This window comes from Cupressus sempervirens, chromosome 5 (genome assembly GCF_028749045.1).
Source record: "Cupressus sempervirens isolate cs-2001-9-10 chromosome 5, ASM2874904v1, whole genome shotgun sequence".
NCBI lineage: Eukaryota > Viridiplantae > Streptophyta > Pinopsida > Cupressales > Cupressaceae > Cupressus > Cupressus sempervirens.
Genome location: NC_143122.1, coordinates 195181996 through 195196693, shown reverse-complemented (window position 1 = coordinate 195196693; position 14698 = coordinate 195181996). Strand labels below are relative to the sequence as shown.

Here is a 14698-nt window from a genome sequence, read left to right as displayed (position 1 = left end):
TATTCACTGAACTGGAGTTAATAATATTATACCCTTAATAGAGGTGATCAATAGATATGACCATTTCCATGGTTCATTTAAACCCTATCATGCTAGGCATTTAATCCTCATAGTACATCTTTTTATACCTCTGTGAATGGTTGAATTGTTTACAGGTCAAATCTTCTAAGTAATTATCAGTTGATGGTTATAAGGAATCTAAATCTTTTCCTGATCAAAGTAGAAGCCTAAGGATCATTGCCATGCTGCAGCTAACATAATGATAATTTTAATATGGAAGTTCAATCTCTAACCACCCATGTGGACTTGCTTCAATTGTTGATGTGTCACGATACAATTCTTGGAGCAAGTTTCTTTTTGTTTCATTTATTTAGTGTGATTATCAATTAAATTTACTGGTGTAAATGGACCACGTATACATGTTCTGTCCATTTTGATACCTCCAGACAAAGGTGATTGATTTTTATTGTATTTAGCATTAATCAACCTCTCTGGTTCATATTAACTTAACTGGAGCCTCGGAAGCAACAGCATGTTAATATTAAGTAGAGTTTGTTCAAGTCCGTTCTATTGAGAAGAATAAACAAAGGTGATAAACAGTTCCCCTAAATTTGCATGGACTTAAGCAATGGTTCAAGTGCTACAAAATTATCTGCACTGCTAACCTATATACCAAGCACTCCCCAAACAAACATTTTTTCTTCTATTGAGTCTCTCAGCTGCAGTTTCTTCCAGCTAACAAGAATGATAAAAGAATGTAAGCTTACTACTTTCATTAGCAGACAGTAACTCAGGATTCGAGTTGGAAAATGAAACACAAACGTCCCTTCTTTTAACAGTTGCAAGTTTTGCAGAAATTGAGGTATTTCCCAGTGATTCGCACTACGTAAAGTAATAAAGCTACATTTCCTTTCTTTCATCTTTTATTATGCATAGACTAAGAGTTACCAGCTAATAAGACTACACAAACAATAACATTTCATTTCTTTGCAACTACTCTGCAAAATATTGAACTCTTTGTGTCCATCCTATTGCATGCAAGTTCTATGAGCACTAAAAGAACATAAGGTGACAGAATAGTTCTTCAGTTCTTCAGTTTCAATGCAATTAGAAAATTGGGAATCAACATGCTTGGATTGACGGCTGAAGGTAATAACTTGATCTGCATTACCTCTGCAACGAACTCCCTACTAGTACTGTTCTGAGACGAGACAAAAAGCTACAGAAAGTGTGTTTTCTAGGTTTTTCTCTTCCCCATGATGACAAGAAGCAAAAACCAAAAATGAATGAATAAGATGATGCCCCAAAACTGTTTCTAAAGAGACTTTCCATATCTCCACAACAATAGTGTTGGGTGGATGTTTTGCAACCAACAGTATGTGCAAATTCAGTTGCAAAATAGGATGACCAGCCACAATGTGTGAGACAAAATTTCTCCTACCTTGAAGGGAAGGCTCCCTTGTCTCATTGTTCTTTGGATCAAATCGAGGTAAGCAAGAAGTTAGAGGTACTTTGAAGGGTGTTATTAATATTCTTTCTTTTTCTTTCAGGAAAGAATCCACTTACTCGTAGAGCGGGTAATGGGCAAGAAGAACTTATAAACTACACTTCTATCTAGAAATTGGAAATAGTGATACCGATAAACCAACACCAACTCAAAGGCTGATTTAAAGTGTACCAGCTTGGATCTAAGTCTAGTTGTTTTACACTAGAAAATTAAATCACTACAATTTAACATGAAAGTAACTTAAATTAACAACATTCATGAATATTAGATACCAATATAACCTATAGAGAAAGCTTCTAGTTTTATATTACCATAATTGCTCTCAATCAGAGTTTCTGCTCCAATTGTTTCTTTTACTCACTTAATCTAATAAACATACAATAGTAACATGAATCAAAGTCAATAAACACAAATCACAGTCAAAATTTCTAATTTGCTCTATCACAATTGTTTCCTATCAAAGCTTTGAATCAAATTGCTTCTTTGTATTCACTTTTCTTCCAAATTGGTACTACACAATCGAACTTATGATGCTTGCACATGTTTGGCAGAGTTCTCTTATATAAAATAAAAGATGATTTTTACAATGGGGGGGTCACTATATATAGGAAGGAGTGAGAAAAGTGGAGAAAAAGGTGGGAGGAACTCAACCACCTTGATTAAGTCAAGAAAGAAAAGTAGATTAATTGGATTACATGATTGAAAGTTCTTGTAACCGGATTACATGCAATCAGATTACACATAATTTATCCTTTGCAACTACAAACCTAAAAATGCTCTTGAAGAAAAAGTTGAAACTGTTGGTTTTGAATGATCAATTCTATAAATTGCCGACAGAGACCTTGTAGTTGGTGATGCAATCGTGGATGATCGCCATATAGGGAGTCCCATATTCTGCGCCACTGTATTCTCTTTGATGAATTGCTAATTGTCTTTTGAAAACTTGATGTGATCAAGTTGTGAGTTCTTCTTTTTCAGATTTACACATTCAAAAACTTTTGACACTTTGAGAACCTTTTCAATTTTGCTCAGATGTACACTCAAAACAACTTTCCCATCAGCATCTTCAATTGATTTCTTTCTCCTTCGCTATTTTTTTTCTTTTGATCAAAGTGCTTTGACGCATTTCCACACAAACTTAGGCTCTTGGGAAGCCATTGAGAAAGTGGAGACCAAATGAATGCCACTTCTTCGGATTTGAAGCATATCTTCTTGAGGGGACGTCTCTACTCTTTGAGAAAATTTTGACATATCTTGAACAGTTCACTGCAACACGAAGATGAAGACATCATCCAATGAGATTGGATCCTTGAAAACTTTGGAATTTGAGTTACAATGACGGATCTATAAGGGATAAGTGTTTTAAGTTTGGATTAGATACTTATTGAACGCTTTTGAAGGTGGGAAATGAATGGGACAACTTGTATTTTGGGCAAAAATGACCATTTTGGGTTTAGAATGATGGAATACATGTAGGCAAAGTGGAACTTTTGTTTTGGATGGCCAAGAATGCAAGTTGGAACCAAATGGATGTGTGCAAAACAAGAACATTGGTATTTAAAAGCGTGATCTTTTACCAAAATCGGGTTTAGAAGAAGTAATTACATGTGGTAAAATTTTTATTTGAGGTAAATATGCAATCGGTTTTGGAAAATGCAATTGCATAGGTAGGACTATGAAATATGAATGTATTTGGAAAATGTATTGACATGGAAGATGAAAGCATGGATATGCACTTCCATTCTTAGGCGAAAATCTTCTACGTTTATCCAAAAACAAACCAAAACAAGCGACAAAATATATACTAAAAGTTGAAAACAAAAGGAAACTATACCTCTTGCTTTGACTCAAATTTTGACAAACTTCAAAGCTTCACTTTGCATGCAATTTCATTTTTGAACTTGATGCAAAAAATTAGGGTTTCATTTGAACAAATCGATAAAAAACAACCAAAGAATGCATCAAATTAGTGAAACGAGCAAGAAATGCAAACAAAATTGAATCCTCACACTTACTTGGAGAGCAATAAGCAAAATTTGGGAGAAGAAGTTTGGATGTACTTGTTCTCTTCAAAATCGAGTTCTCCAATGTATTTGCATGCAATGATCCAAAGACTTTGAAAGATTCAAACCTTGGCTTCAAATCGGGTTTAGAAGATGCAACTGCATGTGTAAAATCCAACATTTCTACTCATAGAGAAAAATCACACTCTTGGAAGGCAATAATGGGTCATACATTTGAACTTTAGTGAAAAATGCACTCTCTAGATGCATTTGCATGTTTTAAAATTTGCTTTGATTTTTCATGCTTTTGGGTGTCCAAGCCAAAATCACACTCTAGAAGTACATTTGCATAAATTTTGGCCATTTGCATTTGCATGCAAGAGGAAAATTATAACATAAACTCCACTACAGTCACTTAAGTCACTTAAATGATGAATCAAAAGTGATAAAGTAACTTAAAAAGTTAAAAACATAACATAAAGTCATCGTAAGCTATTATTAGCAAAGAGCGCAATTCAACATTAGAATATAGCATCAATATTTTTAAATATGCAATTGGACTTGGAGAACCCACCTTTTAGACACTAAAACCTTGATATCTTTTGACTAATAACTCTGATTAAGTCCCAAGAGATATCGAATTGAAGGGGTAGCCAAAAGCAAGAGATTGGAGGAAACGAAGTGATTAAAACAATCTAAACAAACACTCAAAAATGCAAAAAAGAATTTTGAAGGCTTCAAAATTCAAGTATAGGCTAACAAACCGAAAATATGAAAAGGACTTGACAATAGCCTTCAGTAAAAGTATTCATGAGAACAATTGGTTGATCAGTCTTGGCAAATTAAGTAATGAATTATCTCTGAGAAATGTGAAACTTAGTAGAAAAGTTCTATACTGTTATCTCAATTTTGTGATGACAAAGTGGAGGACAACAAATAGCATCCCTAATTTTTTATTAGTAGGCGTGATACATCCGCCACCTCCCATCGTGCTTTGAAAGAATTCTCTTTGAGCTTATCTGCCCAGAAATCAACCCTTTCTAAAGCTTTAGAATTCCCAATAATCAAATATAGATTGAATATAATTTAAATGTTTTGTAATGCCGATAATTTCCAGCCAGAGGCTCCCTCCTTCGAAATCCCATTCAATAATTCAAAACTAAAGTTCATAACCACATAAAAAATGATCCACCAAGGAATATGGTAGTGTTTGCTTATCCATTGTTATTCAATTTTATTAAATGTTATGTTTACATAAGCTTTACAAGATTAATAGTTGATTAAGTGTCTTTTAAATAACAATGAATAATTTAAACATTAATATATCCCATTTCTTATCAAATACTAATATCTAGATTAACATGAATATATATATAGTCATCATTTAACATTTATATATACTGCGTATTTATATGATGACTACACACTACATATGTACCAATTCTTGCTAAGACTTAAATTGAAGTATATATAAAAAGTATCAACCCGATGAAAACCGAAAATGTGCCAAGGTTAACACAGTCCTATGTGGTGCAATTTGGTGGCATGCCATCAAATGACTATGGTTGTTGCCTAATTGACTTAAGGCGTAAGTAAACAAATTCATTCCCAAAGTCCTTTTAGGGACCTAGGACAACAAGGAAACACTAGTCGATTCTAAATATTACCAGTCTCTGCAATCCTATCCATCATTGACCTTGACTACATTCTTTTTCCCTCTTTTTTGGTGATCCTACATCCGCTAGCCAAAACATAAGTAGTTACTCCAATACCATGGCATTAAAAATATTAATTGCATAATACGAGATAAACAATTGCATCTATTCTGCATATACATGAAATTTATCATGACATTCCATATATATACTATCTGAATCTAATATATCATAGACAAGAATAAAAACAATAAATATCTAGGGCATCTTTTAATTTGAAACCATTGTTTGTAGCATCTGAAACCATCCAGAGTATAAATTAAATAAAAGAATTTTTAGTATGTACCAAAAACCATCTAGGGCATCAATCCATATAAAGCCATTGCTTAAAAGAAAACTAGATACTGCTTAGGGCACCAACATAAGAAGTCATCAAAGTATGAGTAATCTAGAGGAATGTGACATATCTTTCCCCTTGTGAGCCATCGTCCTTGATGATTTAGAGTCAAATATTAACAATTATTTACATCACTTCAAAAAAAAACATTGTTCATCCAAACCAATTGGTTAAATATGCATTAAATAAAAATTGAAATTTTTGATGTATCTCATCGTAGTCTTCCCAGGTAGTACTGTCTTGAGAGTATTCATCCAATTAGACCTTACATTGCTTGACCTCTTGATTTTATAAGAACCTCAAGCACCCTAATGGGCTCGACCATAACTACCCTTGGGTCCCCTACTTGTAAATAGTTCTAATCAATCATTGGAGAGAAATTTGATACATATATCTCATGATAGGAAACATGAAAAACATTATGCATTTGAAAGAGCTGGAGGTAGAGCAATTCTTTAGGCGACTAGGTTGTTACAGAACCTCAAAAGGTCCAACGTATCTCGGGTCTAGTTTGGTGGATTTCCCAATGTGATCACACTTTTATGAGGTTTGACCCAGAGAATGTAATAACCCCAATAGGTTATAACTTCTTCAACACCAAAAATCTTTATACTTCAGTTGTTTGACATTTCGTCAAACACTTTGCAAGCAAGCTCTGATACCACTGTAATGACCCTCCTCAAATCTGCCCTCAAGGAATTTCATCAAACAATTCACATGCAAAGGACGTATGACTGATATAGTATTTAAGCTAGTTTCAAATGACTTTTTTTACAATTTGCATCAATGAAAATCTTGTGCTAGAAGACTACAATGGACTACACAATGACCTAACATGAGTGTGCTACTAATTTTAACAATATTCAGTGCATATATATGATCTAAGCATGAGAAATGAACACCTACAGCCAACTGACATTTTTACAAACAGTTGGTATGCAAACTAACTAGCTGATAAATAATGATATTAAATTGCTTAAATGACACCAGCAACTATTATCTTCTTAATTGCAATGAAAATTACAATGCTCATGAAATATGGCCAAGACTTTGGCATTTACATGGATTACAAAATGATAATGCTGGTATAATGCACACTTACAGCTGAAAGCTTATAACACCCTAAAAAACAATACTAACAAAAGAACCTGGTTGTAGATGGCTGTAATAATTTCCTTCTATGCTGCCCCTTCTGCTTTGCTTTTTTTGAACTGCTTTTTCGCCCTGCTTTTTTCGTGCCCGCTTTTTCAGTTTGTTTTTTCGGTTCCGCTTTTTTCGGACAGCTTTTTCATACCCGTTTTTTTTATCCTGCTTTTTCGGTTCCGCTTTTTCGGACTGCTACTATGTTGAATCTCAAGACCATATCTTTCAATGGCGTCAAGATTTTCAGCTTGAAGGGATTTTGTCCTCCAAACTATTGAGACATAATCTGCAGAAAATTTCCCAATTTCTTTGATATTTCCAAGCATACTAAAAAGAAGCTCTTCCCTTTCTTTTTATAGTGTTCTCACAGCTCAATCCTTCGTTTTCTCAATGTGAGGTAAAACATCACTCCCTTTATGTAACTTATGTCTCCAATGTGTTATAAAATAAAGGGGACTCTTTTAATTTAAATATTTTCCACAAACTATAGTCTATGCATTAATAAAGTTAAATATTTAAATTTAACTTTATAAAATAGCTTTATCAATGCATAACAAATCTTATCAATGATAAACAAGTCTTCTTGTCGATTTTAAACAATTACCATCGACATACCGTTTCCACTGGATGTCCGACCATGTCCAAGATGCTTACTATAAATAGTAAGTATGCCCAAAGTTGCCTCATAACCCATCAGAAAGACCTGCAACTGAAACTATCTAGGCCAAATGGCCTCTAAGTCCCTTTAATGTCCTAGTTAGCCTACGGGACCATGGAGAAATAGGCCAACGACAACATCATGCTATGAATGCTAAAAGTGGGACATTACAGAGAAGTGCTCTCTCTCCAGCTCAAAGTGTATGGGCATTCATTTTGCATCTGCATACCTCTTTTGCTGATCATTAGCTTCTAGTAATCTTTGTCGTATCATTTGAACTTGTACCTCCATTTCTGATAGCATCTCAGGGCCAAGGAATATCCTATCTTCTAGCTTATGCTAGCTGATAGGAGTTCTACACCATCCATAAAATGCTTCAAATGGAACCATTTTATGGATGATTGGGAGATGTTATTATAAGAAAACTCAACTAGAGGCAAAGAATCCTCCCATTTGTATTATTGGTCCATGTAGTACATCCTAAGGTCTTCCAATACTTGGTTGACTCATTCTGTTTAATCATTTGGTTTGGGATGGTAGGCTTGCTAACATTTAGCTGGGGTGCCCAAGGCTGCAAAGAAAAACTGGATGTCATTTTGCCAGCACTATATGATATGATCTTTTTTGGCATTCTATGGAGTGAAAATTTCTTGCACTAATTTATGGGCTATTGTGGTTGCTTTTTTTGTTAAATTTCCTAGTATAATGTGAGCTACCTTGGTGAGTTTATCCACCACCACGAGGATGATATTGCGCTTATTAGGTGACATAGGCAATCCTTGGACAAAATCCGTACTGATCACTTGCCACTTCCACTCTGGAATGGCATGGGATGCAGCAATCTTGTAGTGTGTTGGTCTTCTGCCTTTACCCTTTGGCATTTAAGACAATTGGCAACAAACTTTTCAGCATCCTTCTTCATACCCTTCCATAAATATAAGGGCCTAACATTTGGTAGAATCTTAGTAACTCTCGGGTGACTTGAATAAAGTGCATAATGTACTTCCTTTCACACTAAGTTTCTCAACTTATTTGAGATAGGGACAAACATTCTGCCTTCAAACCATAACAAACCATCTAGTTAGAACTTGAACCCATCATACCTACGATCTTGGGGTTTAGTTTGAAGGGCCTCTTGTTCTTGTTTGTAAAATTTATCATCCTTAGAGGTCATGAGCACTGGTTGTCTAAAGCTTGTATGAATAGTTGCTATCGTTGAGATATGTTGCATATGGCTTAATGCATCTATAACACGATTCTCCTTTCCCTTAATATAGCTGATTTCAAAATCATAATCAGAGATTAACTCTAAACATCTTCTTTTCCTTGAATTGAAATTAGGATGAGTAAAAATATACTTCAACCCCTGATGGTCTGATATGAGTTCAAAAGTTTTCCCAACAAATAGCGGAGCCATTTCTATAGGGCATGCACGATTGCAGCTAATCCCAAGTCATGAGGGGCATGATGGATCTCATAGTTTTTGAGCTTTCACGACTCGTACTTGATCACTCACCCATCTTGCATCAGTACCCCACCTAGTCCTAATGGATCTATCACTGCTAAGAATTGGCCTTTCAGGACTGGCACCTTTAAAATTGGCATTGAGGTTAATTAACCCTTGAGTAAATCGAAGGCTTGTTGACACTTGTTTGGCCACACAAACCGTTTCCCTTTTCACTTAAGTGAAGTGATGGGGTAAGCTATTAATGAGAAGTTCAAAACAAACTTCCTACATATCTCGCTAGTCCAATAAAGCTCCTAGCTTCCTATACATTTTGGGGAACCAATCATTCAAAAATCACCTTAATTTTAGCCAGATCTAATGCTATTCCTTCCTTGGAATTGACATGGCCAAGATACTATACTTCCTTTTGAATGAAAGTAAACTTCGATAGCTTGTCGTACAACTTGTGTTCTTGGAGACATTGCAATACGAAATGAAGATGTTGCAAATATTCCTCTCCATTCTTGTAGTAAATAAGAATGTCACGAGGGAATACTTAGACAAATGTATCCATGCAATTGTGGAATATACTATTCATAAGGTTCATAAAAGTTGTAGAGGCATTGGTTAAGCCAAATGGCAAGACTGTGAACTCGTACTGCATGTATCGAGTTTAGAGAGTTGTCTTATGAATCTTCCATGAGTTTCAGTTGGTGGCAACTTGATTGCAAATCTTTTTTAGAGAAAACCGTAGATCCTCGCATCTTTTGAAAAAATCACTAAATGTCATCGGTGTGAGGCAATGGATATTTGTTCCTAATGGTCACTTTCTTTAGCATTCAGGAGTCTATGCAAAGGCAAAGAATCCCATCTTTCTTGTTTTGACGATGACTAGTACTCCTCAGAGTGGCACACTAGGCTAGATAAGTCCCTTGTTAAGAAGTTCCTACAACTGGGCTTTTAATTTAACCAATTCTATTATTGTCATCCTATAGGGTCCTTTAGAAATCACTTCGACACCTGGTATAAGATCTATGAAGTCAAAAACTCATTTCGGGGACAGTCCTGGTAATTCTATAGGAAAAACATCTTGAAAGTAGCGAAGATCCTTATTGCCAACAACTATAGTAGTGCAAGTCTCCCAATCAACAAGTAAACACTTGTGTAAGCTAAATACAACATCTAATTGAGGAGAGTTTTGCATGATCTGACTGACTGAGAGAAGATTTAGTGCATTGCCAGGAACACTGTACATATTGAGAAATATGAGATTCCTCCTAGAATGTACTTGAATAGTGCCCTTACCAACAAGTTTGTATTCTTCACCTCCTCCAAAAACAATTGAGTCAGTGAGCGGAGAGAAATTTGTGAACCAATCATGTCGATTAATAAAGTGATGCAAAGCACTTGAGTCAATGTACCGGATAGAAGACTTCACATGATCTGCAGGACTTTTAGCCATGAACGCATGAAAGGCAGGTTCTTTCTACTTAGTGTGCTCAGCTACATTTGCTCATTGACTACCTTCCAACATGATGTTGGTCAATGAAGCCATCTTCATGTTTTTTGAGACACAAAAAACAAGAGATTGAAGATGTCAATTGCACTAAATTCTATGCATGAATTTCAATGCATTGAGATAGGCACTGATTTCAATAATAATGGCACAAAAATTGGGGCATAGATTTTGAGACAATTTTGGAAGACCCAAAAAAATCAGACAAGGACCTAAAGGAGTTCTTAGAAACCCTAGAAAGAATCTGAAATCAAAATGAAATTTTGATGGCTTAGAAATTGAGGCACGAAAAATAAGGTACCTTAAAAATTCTAATACGACCCAAATGAGATCTCGAAAAACCCATCAAGAATCTACAATTAGTTTTTCAAGACGACAAATAATCTTAGAGTTTCGTAGAAAACCCTAGCTGTTTTTGAGAAAACAAAAAAATCAAAGCAATTTTATCGAATTTTTTACTTGTATTAGGCCTAAAATAAAAGTCTTCGACACATGTACTTGTTATAACCCAGTTGCATAATTTCTTATCTGTTTGCTCACATAACTGTATTAGTAATTTTATGAATCTCTAGTAGTTGGATCAAAAGGCTGGACTGCTTCGTTTTACACAAGCTATTCTTGAGGAATGTATACATCAACAATGCACTATATACATTACTTATTCGGATGGTAGACATATGAATAGCCAGTTGATGCCACCTTATAAGCTGAAAAGAAAAGACAATTTGTCACCGACATTTTGGAAGGCAGATGAAGTTTTAAATGCATCATTTAACTCAAAACTTGTGGTCCTTATGATGTTTACAACACTTTTATCAATGCTAGATTTTGTTGGTCCTTTATGCCTATTCTCAAAGCCATTTGATGACATAAGGACTCGTTTGGTTGCTGGAATTAGACAGGAATTGGCATTTGTAATTCTGAAAAATTTCTAGGAAACTGAAGACTGTCACCCACATTTTGGAAAGCAACTGAACTTTTAAATCCAAACTTTGTGTTCCTAATGATGTTTACAACAATTTCATCAATGCAAGATGTTTGTCAGTCCTTAATGCCCGTTCTTAAAACCATTTGACGACATGAAGAATTTAAAAGTCTAATTCTCACCAATTACAGTGATTTCATTGATGAATTTTGTTACTTGATCCTTAGTAGCATGTAGTCTATATTTTGAAACCCTTATGTACAGTAATCTTTTTATGGGAATTTGTGATTTGATGTATATTTCATCTTTCTAAATTTTGCAGCAATGGCTGGAAAATTTGCCAGATTAATCAATGCTGAGAGTCTTGTCTTAACCCACTTTGGCGGGAAATTCACTACTGTAAGCTTTTTATTTCTCAAGATAGATCTCTAGCATATTGATCCTTTTGCATGGCATTAATCTGTCTTTGATTTATGTAAGCAGGCTGATCACATAAAGAACTCAGTGAGTGCTGCAAGAAAGGCGTTTGGAAAAAAAAATGTGTTGGCTGCAAGTGATTTGCTTGCGGTGACAATTCGGTTACCAGATGATGAACATGTCTAATATTAATTCTTTGCCTACCAAAAGCTGCAGGATGCACTGATCTTCAAGGATAAATTTCATTATCATCACAGCTATCAATCTTGGACAGTATATTTGTTGTCAATGGGGGCTTATTCTTCGATTGCAAGTTTCTCAAGAAGTGTGCTCAGCTTGTCATCAAAACAGAATCATGAAAGGAATTGCTTGTAAATTTTTTTATATATTTATTTGAGCTCGTCTGTTGAGCTGCTAGAGGAGCTATTTTTATGAAGCAGGGGTTTTGTGCAAAGAAATAGAATTTCATGCAAGAAACTAGGAGCTGTCACTTTTTAGAAACTAGATATTACCAGGGAAACAACTGTACCAACTATACCATGATGGGCTTCTCATACATTTACGAACCTGAATAGCATGCAAGTATGATTACCGTAAGTAGTAACAAGACATTTTTAAAAGGTAGTGAGCCTTAATATTGGCTCATTAATTTTGATACTGAATGCTTCAAGGGCTGTGGGCAAAGCTGCAAGCAACATACTAGGAATGCATGGGGTGCTTCCATCTACTGTGCATTCAGAGTTCAAGCTAGTTGCACTGTATCTTCCCTTGTTTCTTATTTTTATTTTGAAGAATTCTTTATGTACATGGAACCTTTTAACCTTGTACTGTACATAAATGACTTGAGCAACCTTGAATTCAAAGAGAACTTTTGCAATGTTGAACTACCATAAATTATTATTTGCTAGCCAATTATGCATGAAATTAATTATGTTCCACTGTTCTTTTTCTCTGTATAAATTAATCATGGGTTGGTTTTTTTATCACTGTTTGCTGCGTGAGTTGAATTATTTTGCTTCATTCCTTCAAAGAATAACATAACAATCAATGAAGAAAACATAATTAAAGATGAACATTTTAGAAAAGGATGGTTTCTCAATCAGTTGAGCATAATTGGTGAGGATGATGCCATGAGATATAGAAAGCCATTCACCATTGGGTTAGGTTTGACCATGGGATCCCTTTACATGTGTTTGCTTTAGGTGGATGAGGTTTGTAGTTTGGATGCATGCCTACTCACATCCTTGTTCTTCACCATAGAAAGGTGGAAATGACTACATCTATGTATGCTGACGTGTTTATATAAGAAAATGATGAACAATGTCCTGTGCTTTATCAAAACGTGCTATAAGATCACACTTAGGAAGGGGTCCCATGAGGGGTGCTCGGGCTATATTTTTAGGAAAGAGAGGTCCCATGAGATTTTTTATGCAAGGCTAAATGATTATTTATAATATTTTTCTCTAAAATAAGAGCCCCAACTTTTTTTAGCTCTCTTAGGCAGGTGAAAATGAGGTGGGGCTGGAAATATTCCCATTAGCTTAGAAGTTTTTTATGCCAAATGTCAACAAATAAAAAAATAAAAAATTGAAAGAAAAATAAATTTGATATTTGATATTTTAAATTCAAAATCTTCCAAACTTCCTTAAGTTTAGGAGTTTAAATTTTTAAGGTGTAATACACTTTATGATTCATGGGACCAGTCGGGGTTAAACATTTCAAAAAATACACAGCTTGCATTATTTTTGTGGAAGTCTCCTACCACAGGGCCCCAACCTTATTCCAAATAAGTGAAATCACTAATATAAATATCTTAAATATGATGCAAATAATGCTTAAAACAAAAAAACATTTGATGAGTGAGGTGGATGGAATAAATCACTGGAACCACTAATGTTTTCAAACTGATTATACTTTTCATGTCTTTAACTCTTATTTTTTAGTGTACAAGTTAATTGATAAAAAAATTGACCTAAAGATATAAGAGATAGAAAAAGATAGTTTTCTAGTTAAATCTAAATCACAAATAATAGCTTATTAGTAACCTTATATCTAGTGCAAAACTAAATCATACACAATAGCTTAATAGTAAACTACGTTTTCCCACAAGGTGTAGTCCTCAATAATGTCAAGGAAGCAAAGTGTTCTTCAACCAAGTCTTATGTTTTTGGTGCACTTGATCTTTTAAAAAGGCTTGCAATAGATATGCTTGAAAATATTCATATACATGTTTGCAATTGATGGGTATGATTTTGGAAATCTACAGTCTATAGGTCTTATGTTTATCTTCACTTCTTAAACCTAAGATAATATGATGCTTTGTTAGAATGTGTTTGTATTTAAAAATTGAACACCCCTTTTTAGGCTTCTTACATGGTTTAATCTAAGGGCCTCTTCTTTTTTGGGGGTAAAAAATATTAAACACAGTTATAGAGCAAGAAGGGACCTTGGCAAAGAAAATAACAATACACAATCTTGTCATTATCCACTAATTGATCCAACTTGTGAGACAATTTTGAAGGTATTCCAACCTTATATTTGATCAAAAGTCTACAATATGTTGGTCCATTGTGTTTGCCTAGTCTTTGGTCTTGCCTTCTTTGACGATGCCTACTAGGCTTCCCCCTACAAACTTTTGCAACTAATGTTCGTATTGTTGGGAGCATTATTTCCATTGAAAAGTGGAGCGCTTCAATGGTTTGTTCAACCTTTGTGTTTGTGGCTTGGGTTGCAAATATGTAGAGACCTATCTTGGGGATCTTTGCAATAGGGTCATCTCTTGTAGTTTTGATGATTCCTTCCACTCTTGCATCAACACTTGTTTTCCCATCTTAAAGTTGCTTGACCTTCTATTGTGGTGGATGAGAATAGTTCTTTTGATGTCTTAGCTCTAGTGCATGATGCTCATCTATCACACTATCAGGTTGTTCTTGCTATAAATGCCAGTGTTGCAAATTTGTAGTCATCTAGGCCTTTCCTCACTAGTTAATTTGGACCTATTTTTTGACTTGCGTTTGTTGAAATTGTGAC

The 14698-nt window shown here is 34.8% G+C and overlaps 1 protein-coding gene across 1 annotated transcript in view; it reads left to right on the top strand.

Moving 5' to 3' along the window:
- Positions 1-12568, top strand: part of LOC149555057 (uncharacterized) — a 208787-nt gene extending 196219 nt beyond the window's left edge. Inside the window, exons 11-12 of the mRNA XM_089829092.1 lie at positions 11574-11650; positions 11735-12568. Coding sequence (XP_089685218.1) covers positions 11574-11650; positions 11735-11854 — 197 coding nt within the window. The 3' untranslated portion in view covers positions 11855-12568. The remainder of the gene's footprint in view (positions 1-11573; positions 11651-11734) is intronic.
- The last annotated feature ends 2130 nt before the right edge of the window (positions 12569-14698 follow it).